Here is a 26,219-nt window from a genome sequence, read left to right as displayed (position 1 = left end):
GACTTTTATTCCAAAACTGATAATTTGAATTTGTGAGTATTAACATGAGAATGTTTAGGTTGGCGCAATATTACAAAATCTATATATTTGCATTATATAAATTATGAAAAAGTAACTGATCCAAACTCTGTTGAATCCAGGCTACTCAAAGTACTGGAAGCTGGTAATTTGAGAAACTCAAATACCGGAACAAGCCAATATGGTATACCATGAGGAGTATTGATAGCTTTAATATGTAATTTTTCTTCATTCTTTTCTTCATTTCCAATCAAATTCATCATTGGAAGCCACGATTTAGCAGGAACAAACCCATGACAAACTGATTCTGTGATTCTATTGTTTCCAATAATAACTTGTCTAGGAGTTTTAATGATTGCTAATAAGTGATCTTCTTGATTTTTCAACTCAAATACACACTGACCCATAATTACATCAATTTTCATACTTTCAACATAATTTGGAATATTAATAACGGTGTTCAACTGTATGTCAATTCCCCTAGGAGGAAGTATTAAGCGAATTTTTTGAATTTGAATAGATTCTACTTTGAAAATTGAATTAATACTTGATTCCATTTGATCAGACTGTAGAATTTTAATTTTCTTCTTGCATTCTGGAATTTTTAAATCTGCTGCAAGTACAATATTATCAAGTTTTAATATTCCAATAGATGAAATTAATCCAATATCTACTGTACTCTTAATTATCATACCACTAATTTTTTCAGTGATTAGTTTGGGTAAATTAAGTAGTGAATAAAGAGTATTTGCAAATTGATTACTTTCATCATAAAGCTTTAAGGTAGAATCTTCAAAGTTGAAATTCATATTCAAATTCTCAGTCTTTTCCTTATTCCTAGAGCTTTGATTATTGTTTTCCATATTTACTTTTTGGAAATTCTGTTGATGCTCAAATTCTAAAATATTTCTTTTACTAATCTTTTCAAAGATATTTAGCCTATAATTAATCGACAAAATATTCATAAATAGCTCCTTTGAAATAATATTTGGAACTTTAAGATCAAATACTCCTTCAATTGGTAAATCTAGATCACTTTCCCTTTTCCCCATAAATATTTGAAATATAATGTTGGATAACTCTATATTCTTTTCCTTCAACTTATCATTAATTGCTTTTTTGATTTCTTTTCTGTCAGAATCCAAACTATTTTCAAATTCTATATCATCATTAAAAATGGATTGGACCCTACACAAACTCTCTTTAATAAGGTTTGAGTTGTTTTCCATACCCTTATCAATGTACTTTTGAATGTTAAATTCTGTAAAGTCGTCAAAAACAGTTACAGGTATTTCAATCTTTTGGCCATTTAACAATTTACCAATCCATCCCTTCCTTTTCTTATTAGATAATTTAACATTTTCATTAATGGGAGGAAACTTCTCATTTTTTATCCACAAATTAAACTCTTCTTCTGATAAGTATTTAGGATAATTAAAATACTTTAGACAGTAATCTTTTCCATTTTCATTGGTTTTAAATTCTAAACTAAAATTTTTATCTTGAATTTCGGATTTATCTCCTGTTATAATGGATTTAATGAATTGAGTAAGAGAATGATTAATTTCATGGGTATTTGGATCATTATCCGGCTTGATTACTCCAAGTAACTCAAGGGTTGAATTCTTTTCAACTTTAAAATTGTTTGTTCCTATAAATCCAATATTAGAGTTATCAAAACTAAGTAGAATTCCAAGTGGTCCAACATCTAGTTTATCCAAGCCTAATTTTGATAGGGCATCTGAGTAGTTAATTTTTACTTTTGTAATCCAACTATTATTAAATCCTTCTCCTAAGATTTTGACACTATTGGCATCAATTAAATTGGTGAGATTTTTTACATTAAAAGTTTCAAGACTATCTTCTGATTCATCTTCATCTTTATAGTAGTCATCAAAGTTATAGTCATCCTCATCTAATGGAGTATCGTCAATACCAGTAAGTTGAATTCTACTCTTATTACTTAATAAATTTCCCTTTATGACAATTCCATTAAAATCAGATTCTCCAAAAATACTTGTGATGTTTGCATCTATTTTTGAATCCATAACTCTTAAGTTTCTATTATTAAAGATGATACTTTCCAGCCACCTACTTTTAACGTTTGGGTTTACGTTATCTGTGTTAATTTTCAGATCCATATTAAATTCCTGAATATTATAGCATGCATTAAACCTCAGAGGTTCATTGATTTCATCTGATTCCTTTGCTTTGCATTTATTGATATGCTGATCTTCTAGTTGATGCTTATTCTTTTCAATAAAAGATTCATATTTTGGTTGCATTCTTGGTACTCTTCTTTGTAAATGAGAGTTATTATTAGTTTCAATCATACTAATAATTGTGGAGCTATTTTCACTAGTCTCTTTTAAACTTCTGAATGACGAGATCTCATATTTCTCCTTTATTTCGTTCAGATTCAAAGTTATATCGCCATAATAGTTACTTTGATCAATTAATTGTGAGTTAAGTACCATTGAATCCAAACTTATTGGCAAACTTTCACCTAATGGATTAATATATCCGACTTTAATATGAGCAAGAATGCTAAGATCATCAGAGTCTTGTAAAATTTGTATATGGGAGACATTAATGAACTGAATCAGTTTTTCAATCAGATCTGAATGAGTTTTTCCTGGCTTTAGGCCATTAAATTCAGACTCGATCGCACTTTTAAGTATTGATAGTGGTATTTTCATTTCAAAATCGTTGAATACATCTCTAAAAGTTTCAGCCACGGAAGAGTCTCCTCTAATAGTTAAAATTTCCTTGGAAATATCACTGCTTTGGATAATCTTCATGATAAGATCCTTGTGTCCGCTGTTAAGTTTCTCGGGAAAATCTAATGAAACACTCCAGAGGTTGTTTCCTGATGTTAAGTTTGCATCATACCAGGTAATCTGACTGATGAGTTCATCTTTATATAATACATTAAACCTTAAGTTACCAATATTCTCCATGTGAAGCTTTGGGAAAAAAAAGTTTTGGCTACTCTTTTTTTGTGAATCATTTCCGATTAATTTCCGAAAATCAAGTTCAAACTCCAGATTCACTCTCGTACCACTCATTTTGTGAGAGTTCAACCAAATATTGTGGATTTTGAATCCATTATTGCGCAAAGGTGAGGAATTTTCGGGAGAAACTCTGTTCCTAACTTCCTTCCCATTACTAGAGCTGCTTTCAGATCTCCCAACCAGCCCATAAGCTGAGGAATAGCTCATCTCTCTATCCACATTTATATTATTCAATAATATTCCAAAGATTCTCAGAGACATTAATCCTTTCCCATAAAAGGTGATATTCTTGTCTAAAACTTGGTCCTTCTCATCATTACTCAGAGTAGACGTCATGTAACTAATCAATCCGTTAACTGAATCCTTGTTCTTTATCGTGAATCTTCCTCTTGCCTTTAAAACCCCATCCTCTTTGACAGACATCTGCGAAATATATAACTCGCCTAAATTCTTTGCTTTCTCTCCTTTTATTCCATAGCTTATCTGCATCAGTGAATGGATAAACTCAGTCTTGTACTTGGATACTTTATCTACAGCTAATACTGAGTCCACTTCAAATGAAGTCTCTCCATTTTGCCTGCTTATCTGAAAAATATTAATTTCCTGAATCTCCATTTTCGAGTTCCTTATTTGAATTTCGGCAATCTTTGGAAGCAACATCAAGAATGACACACCAAATAATGCTAATAGCATAAATAATGCTCCTAAAATAGAAATGCATATACGGTATATTTGATACTTATTCTCTTTACAACACCCTAACACTCTTTTCCGAGAGTTTATTCCCTTAGTGAGCTTCATCTTACCTTCTTTCTCCATTAAACTAAGCTTCTCTTTATATAACTTTATACGAGCATCAAAGAAATGTTCTCTCCTTGAATTCCTTAAGATTGTGATAATCGAAGATTCTGTTCCTCTTGTACAAATTGTATTGTCATCACTAACTGCTTGATTTACAAATATTTCCTTATTATTCAAGTCTATTTCCTCACTATTTTCACTTTTAGAAGCTTTATTTTCTGCCTCTGGCTTTTTTTTTACAAAATCTGTCATAATTCACATAATCATGTTATTCAATTTCCTAGTTGTTTTCCTAATGTCTATTTTATCAATACTGACCCCTCTAAATTACAAATTAAAGACTTTGAAATAATCTCAATAAACTCCCTTCCTTAAGAGTTTCCTTATTTTTTGTCTTTATGCTCCTCAAGCCTTTCTACTTTTTTATTTATTTTTTTATTTAAAAAACGATTCTGAGTGCATGTATTCATGCATTCGTACTAACGCATGCATGACGGTAATGACGTGGCGATTTTCTGGCGTTTTTGTGGGGAGAAATTTTAAGAACTAGCCAAACTTGAAATTGACACAGTATAATAATTTTAACTCACCTATTCATCAAAGCAATTATTTTCCGATTTTATTCTCTATTATTTTAATTTTCACATATTTTTCATGTGGACAATATAATAACAAAGAGGAAACAAAGCAAAATGTCAACTTTGAGCATGAGGAATAAAGGAGTTTTGAAATATTGCATTATAATTGAGCGGTTTATGAAGTTATTATAAAATGCATCATCAACAAAAAGTTATAAATGAAGCCAAAATACAATTTTTTCCAAGGTTGGAGCAAAATGTGCAACTAAACAGAGAAATTTGCAAAAATTTGTAAGTTAAGGCCAAAATATTGATACAAAAAGAATAAAAGGGTGCATATTAGTACATTTAAGTGATAAAAAAAAAGCTTTTTAAAAGATTAAATATTCGAATTAATCCATGCAGCAAGCTGAATATAATTATTTGAATTGACCTTGATAGTACTTGAGAACTTACCATTTTTTCTTGGGAGACATTGGGAAACAAGAAAGTTAGAAAAAGGTGATCTTCAACATGGAAGCCAGTAACAATGCTGGAGAAAATAAAGAGGTAACTAATACAGTAAGAACTCCATCTATTTCAACAGTTTCTCATCCATCAGCAAGATACTTTGATGCAAGATCATGGGAGGAAAATAGAGATGTAGTCTCTCTAAGAATTCAGTCCCCAGCTAGCGAACTATATCTAGATGATGAGTTTAGTCCTAGTACCATTATTGGATCTCCAAATAGTATTGTAGATATTAAGACTCCACAAACTCATGGGAGCAATACAAATGGAATACAAGGCGAAGAAATGAAGGAAAGCGATGCTTATTTCAAAATTCATCAAAATGACAACATAGAATCCAATAATCATGAAAGGAGACCAATCTTTACTTCAAATAGATTGTTTTATGTAATATTCACAGTCTTAATTGGATTCACTTTTATTATTGGAATATTAGGAGCTTTCTTTTATTTAGGAAGAAACCAAAGTTGGAATGAAGCTCTACTTAAAGATTTAGAATTTAATGTGCAGGATATATTTGTGGACTTTGGCGAAGATCATGGATTAGAGAAGTTGGATACATCTCTAATAGTTAATATTAATGCACCACCAAAAGAAGGTCTGCAAATTAGGAATGCAAAGGTGGTTTTACCATTAGAAAATGCAAAAGTTGAGTGGAATTCCATTCCAATTGCGAGAATAAGTAGTCCTCATTCTTTAGACATTTTCCAATCTGATAAATTGAATGTAATGATTCATACAAGTTCAAATTCTACGCATATGGTCGGTATTAGTGGAATAATACATGATATCATCACAAAAGGATTTACAGATGTAATGGTAAAGACTCAAATGGTAGTTCCAGGCCTACAAAATAATCAGGAAAACCAAATCATGTCGAAAAAGTTCACAATTTCAATGCCATTAAAAGAGCTCATTGCAAATATACAACTTTCTGACATTTCTTTTGACAGAGAAGTTGGACATAACTCCAATATTATATTAAACTCCAAGGTCTCATATGACTATAGAGGAAGAATCTTTGTAAATAATTTAGGAAAAATTTTCTTGGGAGTATTTCATGGGAACAACTATCTTGGTATTGTAAAAATTGATGACTCTGATATTTTGATAGGAGGAAAATCTGAAATGAGCCTTAAAGGTACCTTAAATATGCATAATCTTATTAGGGATGAAGCGATTCTAAAGAGCTTGAGACCTTCCTTAGATTTTGGAGAAAACACAAGTCATCATATACCCATCAAGACTTTTGATATAGATTTACATGGAGTGGGAAGTTCTTCCCCACTAATGGACTCTGCAATTAGGTCAGCAAAAACTACTTTAAACTTAGCAGTATTGCCTCCTCCTCCTTTAAGACAAATCCCTTTCCCAAGTATTTCCGTGGAATCTGTAGTTATTACACCTCAACTAATGGTTCAGATTAAAGGAAAACTAAGAACAACTTTCTACGGGTATTTAATTAGCAATAATGAGACTCCAAGAATGGAAGCTCTTAGCATTAAAGGGTTACTTAAAGATGGAGGACAATTTACTATTATATCTTCATATCAGAATAATGGAATTACTCATCAAACTGGTTCTTCAATTTCACATTTCCCAGAAATTGTCTCTTCTCTAGAAAAGGAAACTGTTATTCCAGGAGCTAATCACGGTTTAGAAGGATCCTCAAGCAAAGAAAATAATATTTACGATGGAGTTCCCCATACCACCATCACTATATCTCCATATACAGATAATTTAGAAATCCAAATCAATCTTGAATTACTATTTGACGACTTCTCCAAGGCATCGCTTCTAAATAGTCACAAAGGCTTGATCAACGCAAGTGACCTCCAAATACTATCCAGCTGGTCTTTCTTTACTGGCCAACACACAGAGTTTAAGAATATTGATCAATCCAAAATTGAACTGGAAATGTTTAGTTTTCTACCAAAAATTCTCGAATTCCAAGTTAAAGATGGTATCTTCCAAGCACAAATCACCCTTCAACTGATACATTTAACAGACTCTGATCACGATGAAACTTCATATAGTGGACCAATTAAAGTTATCTGGTTTTGTAATAGGGAATTCGGAGCAGAATTCCTACTAAATAGCGTGATGGTCAACCAAATTGCCGCAAATTACGTGCTAAATTCAAATCAACTGATCCCTTCCCACTGTACTCTAGAAAACTCGAGACTCAAGGTAGAGATCTCTTCAAAATAAAGCAGGTTATCATCTATAAAATAATATGTTCTTTGAATAACTTAAAGTTATCAAGAATTTACAATGGATAAAAATATAAGTATCATCTACTAACTATAAGTTACCTAAAGTAGTTCAAATACAGTCATAAAGCTAGGATTTACACATTTTAAGTTTATAATCATATTTTTTATAATATTAATAGTTTATATGTTTTTATTAGTATTTTTTTTAAATAGCTCTTCCCCACACCTTCCCGCCAAACGTATTACATTTTTTTCTTTATATACCTGACTTAAGGTACCGTAAAACCTTTATAAATTATTTCTTCATTGTGAGGGGGGTTTAGAAACTTATATTTTAAGATTTCGAAAGCAGAAGATGATTATTTGCCACTTTTAATGGATTTTATTTTTGAATAGAGCAAGTTGATCATTTTGTTTTCTCGAGGTCAATTCGAAAGACCAAAATTGAGAAATAATATGTAGATTGGAGTATATTTAAAAGTAAATCAAAGAATAGATAGAATTGATTACATTATAACATTGAATATATGAACAAAAGAAAGCGTGCCACAAAGAATAAGGATTCTAACTTAAGATATGGACTAAAAAGATCCAACCAGCTAGATATAAGAAAGCTATTTTTGAGAAATGCTCCAAAAAGAACAGGTTATAGACCAGTTCCTGGTGTTTCAATCTATCCGCAGAATTTTAGAGAGCCAAGAGTTCTCGAAGCTATTAGTCATAAGAGATTGAAGGGAGAATGTTGCAATGACTTTGAAAATGGAATGTGTCGATGTGGTGACATTGTGGCATGTCCTGCAAGCCAGGAGTTCCAGTCAAAAGGCAGTCTAGGGGAGGATTCTGTAATGAATAATGATGAATTTAATAGCAAAAAGGTTGAAATCCCAGATCCAATTGACTTCAGAGGTTTAAGAGGGATGCTTTGGTCTAAGATTAATCCAGAAAAGTTTGAATTGTTTGAAAGACGGTTTTCCGAGCCAAATGCAACGGGATCTTGTCCTATTGGATTAACTGACAACTTTGAGAGCCCCGTGTTCTTTGCAAATACACAACCAGCATCTTCTAAGCTTTATGAAACAGCTGAGCTATCTCAAGAATTAACTGACCAAGTGGATGAAGAAGATTTCAATGCTTTGATGGAAAACTGGCAGAACTGTTTAAACCAAATAGATTGTCTGGAACAGGAAATGAAGATTAACATTGAGCTTCAACTATCAATAGAAAATGAGCTTGAAAGAGGAATTCGTCTTCTTAAGCCAAGACTTAGGCAATTAACGATCTCAGAAAGAAAGCTTTTGCACATTTGTATCAACTATTTGACTTCTCAAGTAGGGTTTCCAAGACTGGACAGATTTTCAGACATCCAAGGTATAGGGAATGTTGGAATGAATCAAGATAAGGAGATTGTTTATGTTAAGAATAGCTCTTGGTTTATGGGAGCTGATGCAATGGACTTAGTGAATCAGCACCATAAGATAGCAGAATTACAAGGGAAGTTAGTACGGAGCCATTTGAATAACCAGGATAATAACTCCAGCCTTTCTTTATCTTTTAATGAAGTGGGTTTCGAGGATGATGACTCATATAACTACAATAAGAGTCTTGAAAACAAGATGATAAACGATGATAGCGAACTTAGTCTACATTGTAGGTCGGTTCTTTCCAAGTACCTTAGCGGTAAACTTCAAGAAAGAGAGTCATCCTTAAAGATTAAGAGGAATTTATTGATTAGATTGTCAAATATTCTCAAGCTTCTGGAGTCTTCTCCCCTTTCAAACTTTCCCTTTACTGTGAATAATCGCCATATGTTTCTAAATCCGATTGGCATTGGAAGAAAGAGCATATGCTGGACGGCTTTTGACTTTTCTGATCTAGTTTCATGTGTACTGAAGCTATACAGACTGGATTTTTCAGCAAAGAATGAAATACAGAAAGAATCAATGTTTTCCTCAAATGTATCAATTTCCTCCAATACTCACAAGCTGAAAGTAGTAATGCAAGAATCATTTGCAAGATTGAGAACTATTAGGAACACCTTCAACTCACAGATTAACCAATTGAAGGAAAAAGAAGTTTCTTTGGAAATGATTTTGTTTCTCAAACAAAACTGTAATGTACATTCTTTGCTGAATTCCAAAACCATAAAGAACATGCAAATGAATCACGGAGTTTCTGACGTAGTACTATGTTCTGGAGTATTTGAGTGGTACACTCCTTTGTCTTTAAGCTCTACAATTGTTGAGATTTATCCCCATCTGGAGTGCTATGATATTCTTTCTTATGTACATTTAAATGGGGTTCTCGGAGAATCCACGTCTTTAATGTACATTAGGTCTCTTCTAAAACTGTTTTTTCTCTTCTCCTCCTTCAAAGATGGCAATGGCAAACAAGGAGTGAAAAGTTTTATTTTCCCGGTAAAAGCAAGCAGGGTATATATAAGAAAGGAAGAGAGTTGCTTTTTAATAGGACCATTGGATCTGGTTGATCTAGACTCAAAGATTGACTCACTACAGGATGATGTTGTTTTCAAAAGAAAATATCCAGCAAATTTGATGCGATGTAGTAGCTTCACTGAGGGCCAAAAGAATGATGACATTGTTAATTACCTGCCCCCAATTATTAGAGATACCATTAATTCTGACGGATATCTCTATAATATCGATAACATAAAGCTCCTTAAGAAAAGACTAATGGGCATTGGATGCCTTTGTGATATATTTGAAAAGATACACATTTATATGATTGGTATTCTTTTATACTTCTGCTTGACTGGGGAATACTATAGTTTTGAATCTCAAAATGATGCCCTGTACTTGAAGTTATCCAGCCATGTGAAGGAACTTCTAAATGCCATGTTGAACCCAAATATTGACCAAATTCCAAGTATTGAAAGAATTCTTGATCTTCCTGCATTACATCCTGAAAGGCTCGTAGGAACTGTAGGAGTCCAGGCCAACTATAACTTGTTTCAAAGCCAAATGTCTGAATTAAAGCTGATGATTTAGCCCGTGTTATCAAGTATTTAAATATTCATTCTTTATACTTAATCCATCCACAATGTCTGTAATCTTTTTTGATCTATTTATAGGTTTGAATAGTTTCTGGCAAGTATCAAACTTATATAATGTATGAACCATTTCCCTGTGTATAACTTTTGGACAGTTTGGTGTAATTTCAACTACGCATTGCCAATTGTTCTCTTTCTGGAAATATGAGTAAAGTCCACGTATGCCTTTGTGGTCATCATACTGGAACAAAATTATAAAGTGAGGTACATTTTTCAGCTCAATAGAGTCCATTGAATCCATTACAAACTTTCTAATTTTTTTATTGTGTTCTCCTGAAAGGCTGATCCAATTCAATGCAAGAGATATTACATTTCTGTTGTTCCTTTTAATCACCACTTCCATATCCTCTGATAAATCTGAATACTCATCTGAAAACTGTTTTTCACAGTTGCTTCTTGAGATATTTTGGGCTCCTCTGTATTCATACTCAGAATTGTATTCCTGGTTCACATCTTTGTAACCATTAGTGTCTGAATCTTCTGATAAACACTGTTTATAATACGAATGCACTCTTCTATCTTGTCCATACAAAGAATTGCGTCCTCTAGTATTAGAAACCCTTTCCAAAGTGGAGTTGCAGTAGATACAATTATTATCACTGCTAGAATAATACTGACTATCGCCTCTTGTTCTTAATGAACAATTTGAATGTAAGATCGAAGGTCTATTACAACTGTTTTCAAACCCCAAATCGTAATTTGGATCAAAATTTGAGTCTTTATAATATCTTCTCCCATGAATGTGTTCATCCTCATCCCTGAATTCATCAAACCCAAAATCACAATATCCTCTCCTTTCCCTCATACAGCCTTCTTTTTTAGAGTATTGATAACCCATACAACTTCTCTGGTGCGGCATGTCCCCCCTTTTACAACAACAGCATCTATCATGCTGCCTTCTCAACTCCTCAATCCTATCCAAATCAATATATGGAAGTTCGGAAATATTGCTGTAGTTTCGGCTCATACTTGCCATACTAGCTTTGTATACAATGGGCCTAACTAAACTTTACTCAAAAAAATGATAAATTAAGATTATTAAAACCTCTGACAAAAATCCTTCTTTCCGTGATACCTTTTCAATAAATATATACTACTTTTTTATTCTAATTCCACGTAGTTGACAATTTACAAACTTTGCATGCATGCATGCAACCACTTTGCAAGTATGTTGGCGCTCAATAACAGTCAAACAGTGTGGGGAGATTTATTTGTAAAACGGTCAAAAAGGTAAAGATGTAAATATAAGAGAAAATTTGTGGAATTTGGAGAGTTTTTAAGGGGATTAAAAGATGTCAACTTCTTCCATAAGTATTCAACAGATCAAATAGAATTGGCAATCTCTCGACAAACGCTTGAAAAAGCAAACTTGCAAATTTTTAGAGCGAAAAAATGTCAACAAAAATAGTGTGGAGAATTTATTAACTGTAAAAAATGGACTACTGGTGAGGTTTTCCTTTTCTCTTTTTGAGAGTCAAAGTAGTTTGTGGAGAGTTTTTATATAGAATTTACAAAGAAAAATCCCACATATTTATGTTGGAATGTGAGAAAAGACCATCATACATTTTTCAATAATAAATTAGCAAAGCAGCTAATTAATCGAGAATATCTCCGAGGTGGGAATCGCATGTACTTTATCAAGGATGTGGCGTTGGTGGTCAGATGAAGGATGGGTTTACTATTCTTTGGAAAACTCTGCTGTCATTGAAAAATCATGGAGAAACAAGGAAGTTAACATAATCATCAATGTTGGAGGAATACCATTTTTACTGAATCTACGCCACTTTTATCAATTCAACTTCATTACTCAACGTCACAGACGGATAAGTAGAGATATTTCTTCGGCTGTATGGTTCTGGACAGATAATAATAACCAGTTAAATCTTTACCAACCAAATGTATCTGCTCAAATTGAAAGATTTTATTTGCATATTCAGTGGAACCTTTACAAGGAGTCCCAAAATGATGAAAATAGTCATCATAATCATAACAATTACGAGAAATCATGCAAAGGCTCTGAAAGTTTACAACCAGCTATTAGTAATCAATTGGTTAAAAGACCAAAATCTGGGAGCTGTGTTGTATGGAACCAATATGATATTTACCCAATAGAATGTGTTCAAGTAAATAGAATTACTGGGAAAGAAAGAAAGATTTATAGAAGATGCTTAAAGAAGGTAGAATCTGAACTTTCTGATAACTCTCAAGATTTAAATAAGGAAAAGGACTTTAATTTGGAATGGGAATTCACTGATACTACCAAAGCTCAGATCCAAGATGCCCTTTCAATTATTGTTGAGACGGGAGAATTTAGTTGTGAAGGGCACTCTAATGCATTCACTCAGCAAGAAATTGACTTTACTGTATCCAAGTTATTAGAACAAGTTCAAGTGGATGATGATTGTTGTTTATGTTTGGATGCTCTGAATAGGGATTTAGTAAAGCTGAATAAATGTTCGCATGTTTTCCATTCAGAGTGCTTAAATGATATGATAAGTCATTTGAATAACAAAACAGCTTTGTTATGTCCATTATGTATGACTCCACAGTGTTTTGGAAGAGGAAATTCGCCACCTGGAAAGATGAGATATATTGTTTATAAATCTGGAAATATTGAAATAGAAAGTTATCCTAATACAAATGTTATTGAAATTGAGTATTTTATTCCAAGTGGTATACAAAATCAGAGACATCCAAGCCCAAATAAGCCTTTTACAGGAACTTACAAGATTGCATATTTACCATTTAACAAAAAAGGGCTCATAATGCTTGATGGACTTGCCAAAGCTTTCCAGCTTGGACATACATTTAAGGTAAATAATGTCACTAATCCTTCAACAGGAACATCTATGGAAATTGTCCAATGGGGCAATATTCCACATAAGATTTCAACTTGTGGAGGGCCAGCTTTACACGGATTTCCCGATCCAAACTTTTTCGCTACATTAATAAACAAGCTATCTAGTTTGGGTATTCAATTTAAAAATGAAGAAGCTGAATCTCAGAGTGATATTCAAGAGTAGTTGATTCAATTCAAAAAAGATATATTAAGATCAGGAAAAAATCTAACATATAAACTATAATGAAATATCCTTTAAGAATAGCTTTATAATTATAAGAGATGTTTCTTTTCAATATCCTTAACCTTCTTCCATACAACCAGTCCGAAAACCACGATAATGACAATCAAAACGACTGACACAATGGAAGTAGTAGAAGACTGGCTTTTAATTGCTTTGTGTACCTGGGATGCTACATCCTCCTTATTCTTTAATGTATCTTCTAACCCAATAAGTGTATTAGTTTGATATTTTGAATGTCTATCAAATAATGTCTTGAGTCCAACAAGTTCTGTTTGGACAGTATTTAAGGTCTCACTGTGGTTTGTTCCTGAATTAATTAAGAGAATACGTTGCACCTCCTTAATTTCAGTAGTGAGTTTTTGAACCTGAGAAAGCAGTGAATTCAAAGTTCTATGAATTGCTTGCTCTCTTGGAGTTGCTTCTGTGATATGTTTGTATAGAATCTGTGAGAATGCCTTGAGAGCTTCAGCAACATCTTTGTCTCCATGTACGTGAGTATCTCTCAACAAGTCAGTAACTTCAACTTGCTCAGTATTGGAATCATGTTTGAGAGAATCTGGGATCTCTTCTCCAGCTCTACTGAGATCTAAATTGTAAACATTCAGTGAAATGATGGAAATTCTATCAGCAACTTTTGGATGATTGGGAACTTCAGGGCCAGTATATGAAGAAAATCCAATAAAACCTCCATTTTTGATGGAAGAGGGAATCGATTTTGCATCTGACTTAAAGCAATCAATCCACTTTGAAGTTGGAGAAGTTTTGATTTGGCCAATGATTCCTGTTTCTGGAGAAACATAGAGCTTGAATGTGGTAGGACCATCTGGATTCATGAAGTTGTAATATACTCCCAAATGTGTAGGGATATCAGTGTGGGAAGAAAATGTTTTTTCTCCATCCGAAAGAAGAAGTGAGATAGAAGGGTTCTTCTTGTTATTACGGTCTAGAAAAGAAAACATAACTCCTAAACCTTTTGGAGTGTTTTTGTATCCTAAAAGATTCCACAACTCAAGATCTTCGTTTGATTTGGGATAGATTGATCCATAGGCTTCACTTACAAACCAAAAAGCGAATCCCTCTCCTTCTTGTGAACCTTTTGGAGTTCCAACAACCTCAAAGGTGAAAGTAATTTCAAAGTGAGAAGTATTGAGTGGAGATTTATTCCAGAATTGTCCAGTTCTGTTCTTAACACCAGGTACCAATACCACGCTTTTTTTAACAGGAATTGTTGCCATAGCCAAATCCCATTCAGAGAGAGTTGTGTCTAGAGTCAAAGGAGACTCAAATGAATGTCTCATCATAACTATTCTATCAACTTTTTGCTGTTTAATGCTATCATGAGAAGGATGAGCTGCAGATGCTGGATCATCATTATGAGCAGATCCAATATTCACCTTGTGGATACAAATGATCAAGAACAAGTAAAGTATTCTCATTACCATAGTAAATGCCAAATGCCTTGAAACTCAATAATATAAAAAAATTCAAAAAACTTTAAAAATAAGAAGAGAAAAGCCTCTTAAAGCTTTATATTAGATCTTTCTCTATTTAGCCTAGTTTGTTCCAGAGATTCATAAAACCTCAATTCCCATAAATGCTTTTATACAACAAATCTCAACTCTGAAAAATTCAAGAACTCAAATTTTTCTGCGATGAATTTTCTATAAAACTTTACCCCACTATCAACTAAAAATTTTCTAAATAATTTTTTCTTTTTTTTTTACTTTAAATATCTATTCTACAATGATACCTGTCTCGTATACCGGTATTACATGATTACACACATGGCGCCTGTCTTGGCGCCAAAAGTGCAGTTAATAGTAATAGTAAAAATCTCGCTTAATTTAGTGGAATGGGGATAACCATGGAGAATTGAGCACAGAACATTTTCTTGTTAGGAGAGACGTCTCTAACTTCGTGAACAGAAAGATTAAATGGGGAGAAGGGCTCTGAGTTCAAAATACTTGGATTAGATTCCAGGAACGTCAGAATCCTAGTTTCAATATCATTTTTTGGATCAGGATTTTTCGAGAAGCAATAAAAAAAGAAATGGTTCAATGTGTTTTTAAAAGAAGAGTTTTGATCAATTCTTTTCTCTAAAAAAACTTTTTTGTGCTGAACAAACCCTTGTAGCATGTTGAGTGAAAGTTCAGGAAGGTTACAAATCCAATAGAATGTCTCTTTTTGATTAAAAATCGAATTTGGGGCATCTTTCTCAAGCTTGAAGATCTTTTCTGGGTCCAAATTCGTCTTCAGAATTTCCTGGATACATTCAATACAATCTTTCTGTGAAGTTACCAAATTGTACTCTTTGAGCTTATTTGAAAGAATGTTTTCCTTTAATAGTTTGATTGCATCTGGATTCAAATCATTAGAATATAGAGCACAATCCTTGAACTTAATTAGAGGAAGAGTGAAGGCCCCTGCTCCGCAAGTTAAATCGAAAACCACTGATTTTTTTGGAATTAACTCGACAATTCTACATCTTTCATTAGAAAGTCTAGAATTCCAATAAACCTGGTCAATATTAATGTTATAAACGATACCCTGCTCCTTAAGCCTCGCCTTTAGGTTGTTTTCCCCAGAAATAACCTCCAGAGGATAAGTTCTAAATGTACTCTCAATGTTTCCTGTTTTGGTTACAACTGTCTTAATCCCTGGATTCTTGTCCAGCAAAATCTTACCTAAAAGATATCTGTATTTGAAGCTATCCTCGTTCAAATTTAGATGAGCTATGTGGCCAACCGTCTCAAAGCTTGAGACGATCTCAATATTTGTTGGAATACATTGTCTAGCGCATTCCACGTATGAAAGATACTTATATTCTATCTTAAAATCCATAATTCCATATTCTGCAAAATCTACTGAATTTAAACCAATAAACACGTTTCTTGGCATATTTATGAAGAAATCATCAGATAATTCTATAATATAATCCCCGTTAGAAACTGGTTCTAAAAACGATCCATCCTCCAATCTCATTCTTTTATCACTAACCTTGTGGTAACTCCGCTTCAAATCTTCTCCCATCAAAATCAGCTTGTTTTCCCTATTCTCTTCATCGTGTATAACCGGTGACACTCTTGGGAACTTGAAAAGAACATCATTTTTCTTAAACAAATTTTGTACATAGTTGCAATGATGTCTTTTTATTCTAATAAATGGCAACCTATAGCTCTTGAAAATCTTTGAAGTGTCAAAACTATTCTGTGAGTCTTTGTTCTCCTCCATTCTTTATTTTCAATATTATCAATAATACTTATACTCTTGTTCCCACCCAATCTTATTTTCAGATTTATTTTCTTTCTTGACGATTGGCGCCATCTATTCCCTATACCGGTATGAGGTATCGAAAAATTAAAAAATTGATTTTATGGGGAAAAAAATAATAATGAATTAGAACCTTGCAATTTTAGAAAAAATATCAGTGATTATTGCTTTTTTCATCTGGAATTTTGAGTTCTATTCAATAATTTATTGTTCAACTATTGCTATATGTTAGATGACAGGGAATGCATTATTTGCAATGATGTTGAGGAATATGCGTACAATGAATTGACTTTGGTTAAATGCAAGAATTGTGATGTCTTCTTTCATAAAATATGTTATGGAATTTCAAATCATAGTGTTTCCAATCAAGGAATTGTAATCTTATGTGACCCGTGTCAATATGAACTTCAAATTAAAGGAAAACAACTCAATAAATTAAGTTCAAGTAAAGACTTGAAATGTCTCATATGTTTTAATTCTGGAATCTTAAAAAGAGCACTAATACCTCAAAAATTTGATTTGTTTCAAAATTCTGAATTTAAAGTCAATCATCAAAATAGAGCTATTTGGATTCATATTGAATGTGCTATATATTCTCAGGATTATATTACTATCCATAATTGGAGGAGTATGTCTAATATTGAAATACTGAAACCTCTTGTCTATGTAAATAGTGAGTCATGTTGTTTTTGCAATGGGAATTTTGGTCTGCTGAGACGATGTCGTTTTTCTCAATGTATGGTCCATTTCCATATTCACTGTCTCTTGAAATCCTCGTCTTACAAACATAGGAATATTAAGATAGAGAAAAACCACTTACTTGAAATTTACTGTCTGAACCATTTCAAGAGTGAGTCTCAAATATCCTTAAAACAAGGTCAAAAGTAAGTTTAATTCTACATCGAGTTTTAATCATTTCAATCTGTCACTGAGATAACCTTATTTATCTGCTTTACTTCCAATTAAAGTGGATCATATCCCAAGTGACAAACTAATAAACAGTTCATTAGTTATTTAATTCTAATCTTTAATGATTAAGTAACCAGTCGGCTGTTATACATTCATTTAATTACATTAATATCTTAATTGTGAAAACATATATCATTCTTATTTCAAACTCATTCTAACTCCTATTTTCTCATCATTCATCTTTCTTTTCAGGTTTAGGAAATCTATTATTAAGTCTTTGAGGGATGAAATTAAAACACTAGAGAATAGCCGAAATTTGGACAATTACATTACAGCAATACTTGGGTTTAATAATGGCGAGTTATTTACATTTCCTGAATTCTTGTCCTCCAAAAAAGACTTTATTGGTTTTACTTTACTTTCAATTATCGTCTCTTGTGATATTTGGACTCTTAGAACCACAGCTTTTTTGTCTTTAGCCGGTAAACCACTTCCAAAAGATAATTCCTCTAGATTCACTGTCACTGAGAAATCCCGTATATCTAGGTGGATTCATCTTTCAAAGTTTCTTCCAGTTAGTGCAAAGTACGTAGAAAATCTAATCTCTATATGTAATCAGGTCTCTGACATTATTGAAAAGAATAGAAATCCCCAATCAAAACTCGAGATATCTAATGGCATCCTGTCTTACATTACCAACATTAAGTTGCTCTTAGACTACCAAAGTATACGTGAATGGGAAGCTAGACATTCTGATTATTATACTTTACTAAGAGATAAGATTTGTGGAAGTAGTTTGGATATTTGCAAATTACAAGAGATATTTCAAGATCTACCAATCAAACATAAGGACAATAGTGTGCTAAGTACATTGAATTATAGTTCAAACTTATATATAGTTATTAAAGGTATTTTTAACAAGGTCCAAAGACTTGATCTTGAACTAAATAGAATCTTAAAGTCTAAAACAATAGATATAGACAAACTTAGATTTATTAAATTCAAAATAGAGAGTGAAATCCCAGGAAATTCTCCCATAAATAGGACTAAATATAATAAAGTTCTATTTTATTCCAGTTATTTGGAGAGATTGTTAGAAAAAAGGATTAAGGAGTTGAGATTTAATCATCCGAGACGAGATCTAAATATATCTAGAAATGAGGATCTTGATCATATTTTTGGAAACTTTTTCAGTCAATTTGACATAATTCAAAACACTAAAACTCTTATTGACTCTATTTTGTCTCTTGGAATCGAAGAGAATTCCAACAAAGACTACCATAAGACAGAAGGTGGGAATGGTTGTCAGGATCTTGAAAACACTCTTCAAGATTGGAGATCCTCAAAGCTTAATTCCAATTACCACGTAATTTCCTCTCTTAATTCAAAGAATTTAACTAAAGGAGTGACCTCCAGGAAAATAAAGTCTTTAATACAGAAAATCAACAATTTACAAAGATGGGAAAACATGGTTAATGAGTGTTATATTACACTGAAAGATTTAGAAACGAGGTGTTTTTTTTCAAATAAAGAAAAGGAACCCGTGAATAAGAATAAGAATAATTCAACTTTTAAAGAAAAGTATCGGAGATTTCTGAACATCATGGATATGTTTCAGGTTAAAATGGATTCTTTAATGCAAGAGATTTCACTACTTAAAAGGTTTTTTGACAGAAACAAAGAAATTCTTATTAGATCTAACTTTCTGAGTCAGTACGAGTATCTTTTAGAGGAGCATAACAGGGTCAAGAAACTACAAGGTTTGTTTGAGAGAGATTTTGAACCTAACTTTAACTTGGTATTGCTCTATGTTGATTGTGTTTTGCGATCCAGATTTTGTTTGTTGCCAAAAAAATCCTGTCAAATTAGTTTTGTCTCAAAACTTGAAAGGTACTTGTATTTTGAGACTTACGTAGGAAATTCTTTAAAGAACAAAGAAATATCCTGGAAGGATATCATCATTTTGAGTCAGTATTTGGATTTCAAAGTTGGTAATGCTCAAAATCAGATTAATTGTGAACCACCAGTACCCCAAGACTTTGAAATTCTTTTGACCAAGCTCCTGAACAAGTTTTCTGAGAATTTTAATGTTGTCTCAAAGGTCTATTTAATTATTTATGGCTCTAAAAATCATACAGACTCTGTTTTGGCTATTTCCCAGGATTTCCAGAGCTTTCTTACTATTTTAAGGCATTTGTTGAAAACTAGAGAAATACTTGAGACACCTGTTCAGGGACTTTTTGACTATTTATTGGCTTTTGATTCAAAAGTGAAATCTCAAAGCCAATTTTGGAATTTCGAAGATATAAAGAAGTCTGAGTCGTTCGAAACGGAATTCTCTTTTGAGAACTACCGAAAATACTTCATTCAACTCGTTAGTGAAACTGACTTTGACGGATATTTCCATCTTATAGGGTCCAGAGACTCCAATGACATTATTGAAATTCCTCTTGAATACAAAATAAGGTTAATTCAAAGATTTTATATTATTGAGACTCTTTCAATTCTTTTTAACAGGGACTTGTATCACGAAAACATACAAGATCTAGTAGTTAGGACTCTTAAACATTATGACTCACAGCTTTTGGTGGGAATTTGGAGAAACCTTAGATTATTGGATATCGAAGAAAGCATTAATCAAGACTTGGAGTCCCTCAGTAAAGCATTCTTTCAAGAATCTGTAAATCTCAGAAAAATGATTAAGAAAGGATTTATAGTGAATGATGAGTTGTACAATTTTGTCATAAGACATTTAACAGAAAGGGTTTTCGTAGATTTTGGAGGGAAGGGCTTCGTTTATGGATCTATTGATGACTATTTGCAAGATTTGGAGTATATAGTCAAATATAATCATATTAATCAATCCAAAACAATTCATTTAATTTCGGAAATTAACGAAATAAAACAGCTGGATGAAAGTTTACAGAAGGTGGTTCAAAAGATGAATTTAGAAGATTTTCAACATAAGAAGAAACTTATTACCAGAATTCTGGACCAGGAATTAGACTTCCAAGGTGATTTAGATAGTTCAAGTAGTAGAGAGTCTTTAAAAGACACTATTTATCTTCACCAACCTATAAGTTATGACGAAGAGATGATCCGTGACAGGCTTGATTTAGATTTCCCAACAAAAAGGAGAAATGAGTTCTTCTCTAAAGTACGGATTGATGATTTGTTTGACCAGGAAAGTGTTTCAATCATTAAATCTAGAAATCCTAATATACAAAACCTCTCTGAATGCAAAGATCATTCGAAAATTAAAAGGGATAAAAGTAATATTGGAAGTTTAGTAAATGATTACCTTTCAATAGTTGAGGAAGAGAGAAACCAGATCTTGCTAATACTGGGTAGATCATCTAGATATGGGGTTGAAATTGGAAGTAATTGGAATGGAAAGGAAAAAAAGTTATTAAAGTTTGAAAGCTTGTTCAAGGATTTGGTTCAGAAGAAGAAGGTTATCTCATTGACCATTAAACTTCTTGGTTATTTAGTTAATGATTTGATGCATTTTGAAGTGGCTTTTGTCATTAATATGGCAAGAATGACTCAAACTGACACTATTAATGACAATTTAGTACTTAGGGAGTGGTTTAATGAGATTTATTTGAGACATAAAACCCCATATAAACTTTTCAAAAGTGCTGAGACAATGTTTAAGAAAGATAATTATGGTGTTTCATTGACCATCTTTGGGTTAATCAGGGATATATCTATGAAATACCTTAACTTTGTTGATAATTGGGATGAGAAATACTTGCAAGTCATTGAGAATAGAAGAGTGAAGGATACTAGTAGAGAATTTTATGATGTTTTGTTAGTATATAATCAAAGTAAACTGTTAAAAAAGATTTTTCAGGGAGATCTTGATTCCACAATTATTAGATCTCATTATCTTTCAGAGAATGAGATTTATCAAAGAATCAAGTCTGAGAGAATTAAGCAAGAATATCAAAGAATTAGAGGTTTATTGGGAGACTTAATGGTTTTATTTAAAGATTATATGAACGAGACATTTAATGAAATTGTTACAAATGGTTTGTATAATATGAAATCTTCGAGCAAGTTTTTGGTTTACTTTCCTTCTTGTTTAATTGAATCTTTGAGGAATAAGGAATTTGGAAAATTTTCTGGGAATCATTTGAGAATATTTATAGAGGAGATTTCAATGATTTACTTTTCCAAGGAGTTAACTCTTTTGTTAGTAAAAATAAATTTGACTTACAAATGTGAATCATTTTATATAAGTCCTGAGCTTTTAGTAACTTTATCAAGTGAAATTGAATTGAAGTCAGGGATCTTAATTGAAACAGTATTTATGGACTCTTATTATTATTTTATTAAGATTTATAAAGATTCCCTAATAACTGAGAATTATTATTATATTAGAGAAAATAGTGTGTCTCAAGATTTGATTGAATTCGTGAATAATAAGCTTGATGAATTTGAGACGAAGATCTTGACTGAAATGAATAGTTCGAGTAACTTAAACGAATTATTAGTGAATAGAGTTGAGATAAATTTGAAATACTTTAAAATACGTCATGATGAAGGAAAATTTAAGAAATTAGGTAATAGATTTATTATAATCTCAGATATTATTGACTTGATTTCGAACATAATACTATACAGAGTATTTGTTGATGGTCTTCTTGTGAATGACCAATTTAATAAGAAGATCCACGTTTTCAGAAGAAATCATTCACTATTAGACTTTGATCTTGCTTTAAAATCAATGGTAATGTACTTTAGTCTGAGGGATGTTGTAGAGAATTCGTTTCCCAGAACTGAAAGAATGAGGTTTGGAGACGAGATCTTTGCTCCAGTTGAGATATTCAGTGTTTCAAAAGAACTTTCGACACTTATTGAGTTATTTAACATAGAGGAAATATCTACAAGCATCAAAAATAGACCCAAAATTCATCATTATCTTTTTGAAAAAGAATATATGCTAATGGAAGATTTTCGAGGTTGGGAAATTGCCTCAGATAGCTATCTTTTCAAAGAAAATTTTTGTTTTGATCAAAGTTCAGGCTCAGAGTTTCATTTAAACACAATTTTGTGGGTTCCAGAATACGAGAACTTTAATACAGTTTTGGATATTATTGATTTAATATTATTCCATATCAAGAAAATAAAATCCTGCTCTTTAGGCTTTTTAGATTTGAAGGAGGTTTCTGATTTAATAAACTCTTTGGAAATTAGAAGAAAGGGGATTTTAGGATTAGAAGAAAATTCTTTAGAGACTTTAAAACAAGTTAAACAAGATGAAACAGAAAACTCTAGATTTGAAACAAACTCAAAAGATTTTTTACTTCTTGAAAAAGTTATTCATCCTCCAAAAATTAGTCAAAAAGTGGTCTACGACTTGATTTCAAAAAAACTTGCTAAATTGATTCCAAACTTTAAACTTTTATACCAATCTCTTAATATTCTACCATTCAAGGGATTTGAAATACTTAATAAATACTTTAAAAATTCAGTTATTACAGATAAAACCTTAAGTTTAATTTTAAACAAAATTGGGGATCTTGAAACTAGGCATGATCCTGAGACAAAACAAGATTTTGAAGGTATCTTGTCTCATAATTTTGAATATCTATTAAAAATTATGGAATTAAGAAGATTGATTTCTGAATCGAAATTATCTTCAGAGATTTTGTATAGAGCTTATTTAAAGTTTTTTAGAGGTATATTTAGGTACTTTTTAGTATATGGAAGTAGTCATAGATGGGTGGATGTTTCACAAGTTAAAGATCAAAAAGAAGCAGAAAGAAAGGAGATTTTTGTTCCGATTTTGGAATATGGTGTTTTGAGAAGACTTTACATAGAATTTTTATCTTGGTATAAGTTTAGTAAGGACGAGATTAATTTAAAGGGAGTTTTTCAGAATTGTGAATTCATTATTTTGGAATGTTTTTTGTCCTGTTGTAAATATTTAATGGAGAAGATATCGTTTAATTCTGAGAAAATGGAAGATGAGTATTTAATTAATCACTGTATTTTGAGGTATTTGTATTTCCAACAAGATAGTGAATATACTGATAAATTTGTCAACTTTAATTTAATGATTGGAATACTGGACATTGGTGAGTATTTGAGCAATTATTTAAGTATATTGGACATGGAGTTGATCATGAGACAGGATTTTTTCAAAATCAAGAATTCTGATATCCCAAATGATAAGTATCAATTAGGGAGTTTTAGTGTGTTTAGTCGAGTAGATAATAAATTGGTACATCATTTTTTGAGGAAAAACAAAATACAAGTTTCAATTTGTGGACTTAAAGATCCAAGATTTGGTCTAATAAGTAATATATACTATATTAGGGAAAATAAGCAAAAGATAGATTTCAAATGGTCAATAGGACGTATTTATTATTCATTAAAACCAATTAATGGTGTTTACTTTTTAAGGAGTTATGTAAAACAGTACTTGGAGTACGTATTCAAAGCTTTTTATAATAGAGATGATCAAGACTATATAAAGAAGAAGGACCATTCTTTGTATTTGGAGGCTTTTGGTACGGAAGATCAACTTTCTATTGAAAATCTTTTTCAAGTTTTGGATAAGTATTTAAAGGATGTAATGGATTATTCTTTAAGATTAATGCTTAAATCTTTCAAGATTAAGAGTTATGGTGACCATTCTTCTTATTCTAATTTGTCCAAATACCCAGATCTCCTTGAAAATTTGAAGAGTAAATGGATGATTTTCGGACAAGAGAAATGGATTAGTGAGTTAATTCAAGTTGAAATTCAGAATAGAACGAACAAAAGTTCTAACAAGAAACGGATCAGAGAGGAGAAAAGAGAAGGAGGAGGGAATAGAGTAGGAGATAGGAAAGGAGTAGAGGAGCAGGTACTTGTGGATAATATTGATCAAACTCAAGCCTCGATAAAATTGAAGAAGAAAAACTTACAGCATAAGGAGATTAAGAAGAGAAATATAGAATTGAACTCAGAAATGGTCAATTGTTTGGAGGGAAAGAAAGAAGTGGCTGAGAAAGAGAAGGAGGAAAAAGAGAATGAGAAAGAGGAGAAAGGGGGAGAGGTAAAGGAAGGAGCAAGAGGGGGAGGAGAAGGAGGCGATATAGTTTATTGCGAAAGACTGAAGGATCACGAAGGAATCAAGAGTGACTTGAAATTTGCATGGCTAGGATGGTTAAGCTTTGGGAGAGAACAGGAAAATGGAGATGATAGTATTCTGGAAATAGGGATTTATCAAATAAGCAGTCAGTTCACTAAGAGAAGTGATAGTATATTAAGAGAACTGGGTGGATGCTTAGATTTAAGATACAATGGTATAAAACATTCAATGAATTCTGTAGGGAGAGCATTGGGAAATAACTCAGTGGTGGTTTTAATATCTTCTAATTGGTCTCATCATTTGAGATTTTGCAAAAGCCAAGTATTTAGTCGTATATTCTACTATAACTATAATTACGAGGATTATGAGATATTTGAATTTGAGATGGCTGAAAAGAAGAACCCTATCGGGGATGTAAGACTTTGGATATTCCCATGTAACCTAAATGATGAAGATTCCAATAGACTGTTTTTCAGTGGAAATACAACTAGAAAAAGAAGTAGTTCATTACTTTTACCAATTTCAAGATATTATTTGATTGGAATGTTGGTTTTGAACTCTGAGGTAACTCAGAATTATCATCCTAGTTCTGGTATTTGCCAAATTCAGGATCAAGATCAAGATGAGGAAATTTCTGTATTAACTAGTTTGCTTCCAAATCAAGGACAAATGCACAAGATAGCTCAATATTGTCACAACAAGTCGATGAAATCCGACTCCAAGATGGAGTTTCTAATAAACAATGACATGTTTTCATCTGCAGGAACACTTTTGTCGAGTCTTTTGTCAGTTAATAACAGTTCTAATCATATGAATAAAAACTCTTCTTCCTCATCTAACGAACAAGATAACTACTATTCAAGCAACATATGCACCTTAAGAGACTTAGCAAGCTCTATAAAGCGTAAAATATCTCAAGGATTAGATTGAGTTCATAAGAATGAATGACCCATTAAACTTTTAAGAATTTAACCCAGGTGATTAACAACCCTAATAATAGTAATAATGATATATAAACTAATTTTGATGTTTTTTAAACATGTTCTGTATAATCTTTTCTTCTCTTTCCTCGTCCTTTACTTTTTCATGATGTTTTCTCCTAGAAATTATATTCAGGTTTTGTTTATCCACTATTTGATTGTACGAATTGAAGGATTTTCTCGCTATTATACGCATATTTTCAAGTTGAGGATTTTTATTCGCAAGTTCTGATCCTCTGGTTTTTGTTTCTTCAAAGCCTGGTAAATACCATCCAAGTGTCTTTTCTTGCTTTTTCTTTAGCTCCTCATGCTTTACCTTAGTCTGAGCTGCTTGAATAAATCTCAACTATAAGTAATTTAAGAAAAACAAGTTAACATGAATCATACTACTATTTTCCTTGCAAGACAAACTTACGGCAGAAACATTAGAAGATAGTTTAATCTGTTTATTAAACATTCAGTTCAAGATAGAATACAAGATTTCGAGACTTATTTGTTAATTAAAATTTCTTTTTTTTTTTTTTGTCTTTTTAAATACATTAAATAATTTTTCATAATTTAAAAAGCTATACCAGTTTGGCGCCATCTACATGTTCGAAACCCCAACACCGGTATATGCAAAAAAGATTTTAAGATTATGAAATTTTTTTTTTTAAAAAAATTAAGCTATTTAATTTACTAAGAGA

General features: G+C 32.1%; 8 protein-coding genes across 8 annotated transcripts; 4 read left to right on the top strand and 4 right to left on the bottom strand.

Annotated features, from left to right (window-relative positions):
* Positions 1–101: 101 nt before the first annotated feature.
* Positions 102–4,085, bottom strand: ELE39_003660 (conserved hypothetical transmembrane; the record flags this gene model as incomplete). The annotated part of the gene is made up of 1 exon (XM_067346764.1): positions 102–4,085. The coding sequence occupies one exon, from the start codon at positions 4,083–4,085 to the stop codon at positions 102–104; it is 3,984 nt and encodes a 1,327-aa protein (XP_067200077.1).
* Positions 4,086–4,924: 839 nt separating this feature from the next.
* Positions 4,925–7,132, top strand: ELE39_003659 (uncharacterized protein; the record flags this gene model as incomplete). Its single annotated transcript, XM_067346763.1, has 1 exon — positions 4,925–7,132. One exon carries the CDS (start codon positions 4,925–4,927, stop codon positions 7,130–7,132), a length of 2,208 nt encoding a protein of 735 aa, XP_067200076.1.
* A 532-nt stretch (positions 7,133–7,664) lies between these two features.
* ELE39_003658 (uncharacterized protein) lies at positions 7,665–10,142 on the top strand (the record flags this gene model as incomplete). Its single annotated transcript, XM_067346762.1, has 1 exon — positions 7,665–10,142. One exon carries the CDS (start codon positions 7,665–7,667, stop codon positions 10,140–10,142), a length of 2,478 nt encoding a protein of 825 aa, XP_067200075.1.
* Positions 10,143–10,151: 9 nt separating this feature from the next.
* ELE39_003657 (uncharacterized protein) lies at positions 10,152–11,180 on the bottom strand (the record flags this gene model as incomplete). The annotated part of the gene is made up of 1 exon (XM_067346761.1): positions 10,152–11,180. The coding sequence occupies one exon, from the start codon at positions 11,178–11,180 to the stop codon at positions 10,152–10,154; it is 1,029 nt and encodes a 342-aa protein (XP_067200074.1).
* Positions 11,181–11,847: 667 nt separating this feature from the next.
* Positions 11,848–13,227, top strand: ELE39_003656 (WWE domain-containing; the record flags this gene model as incomplete). The annotated part of the gene is made up of 1 exon (XM_067346760.1): positions 11,848–13,227. The coding sequence occupies one exon, from the start codon at positions 11,848–11,850 to the stop codon at positions 13,225–13,227; it is 1,380 nt and encodes a 459-aa protein (XP_067200073.1).
* Positions 13,228–13,316: 89 nt separating this feature from the next.
* Positions 13,317–14,729, bottom strand: ELE39_003655 (ERGIC-53-like mannose binding lectin that is a type I membrane; the record flags this gene model as incomplete). Its single annotated transcript, XM_067346759.1, has 1 exon — positions 13,317–14,729. The coding sequence occupies one exon, from the start codon at positions 14,727–14,729 to the stop codon at positions 13,317–13,319; it is 1,413 nt and encodes a 470-aa protein (XP_067200072.1).
* Positions 14,730–15,126: 397 nt separating this feature from the next.
* Positions 15,127–16,518, bottom strand: ELE39_003654 (Trm5 RNA methyltransferase; the record flags this gene model as incomplete). Its single annotated transcript, XM_067346758.1, has 1 exon — positions 15,127–16,518. One exon carries the CDS (start codon positions 16,516–16,518, stop codon positions 15,127–15,129), a length of 1,392 nt encoding a protein of 463 aa, XP_067200071.1.
* A 264-nt stretch (positions 16,519–16,782) lies between these two features.
* On the top strand, positions 16,783–25,483 carry ELE39_003652 (protein with two PHD Zn fingers; the record flags this gene model as incomplete). The annotated part of the gene is made up of 2 exons (XM_067346756.1): positions 16,783–17,441; positions 17,719–25,483. The coding sequence occupies 2 exons, from the start codon at positions 16,783–16,785 to the stop codon at positions 25,481–25,483; spliced, it is 8,424 nt and encodes a 2,807-aa protein (XP_067200069.1).
* Between the last annotated feature and the right edge of the window lie 736 nt (positions 25,484–26,219).

The sequence above is a fragment of the Cryptosporidium sp. chipmunk genotype I genome (genome assembly GCF_004936735.1).
Source record: "Cryptosporidium sp. chipmunk genotype I strain 37763 chromosome Unknown contig_7, whole genome shotgun sequence".
Classification (NCBI taxonomy): Eukaryota; Apicomplexa; class Conoidasida; order Eucoccidiorida; family Cryptosporidiidae; genus Cryptosporidium; species Cryptosporidium sp. chipmunk genotype I.
Note: the sequence above shows the minus strand (reverse complement) of the source record. Positions and strands in the feature narration are given on the sequence as shown.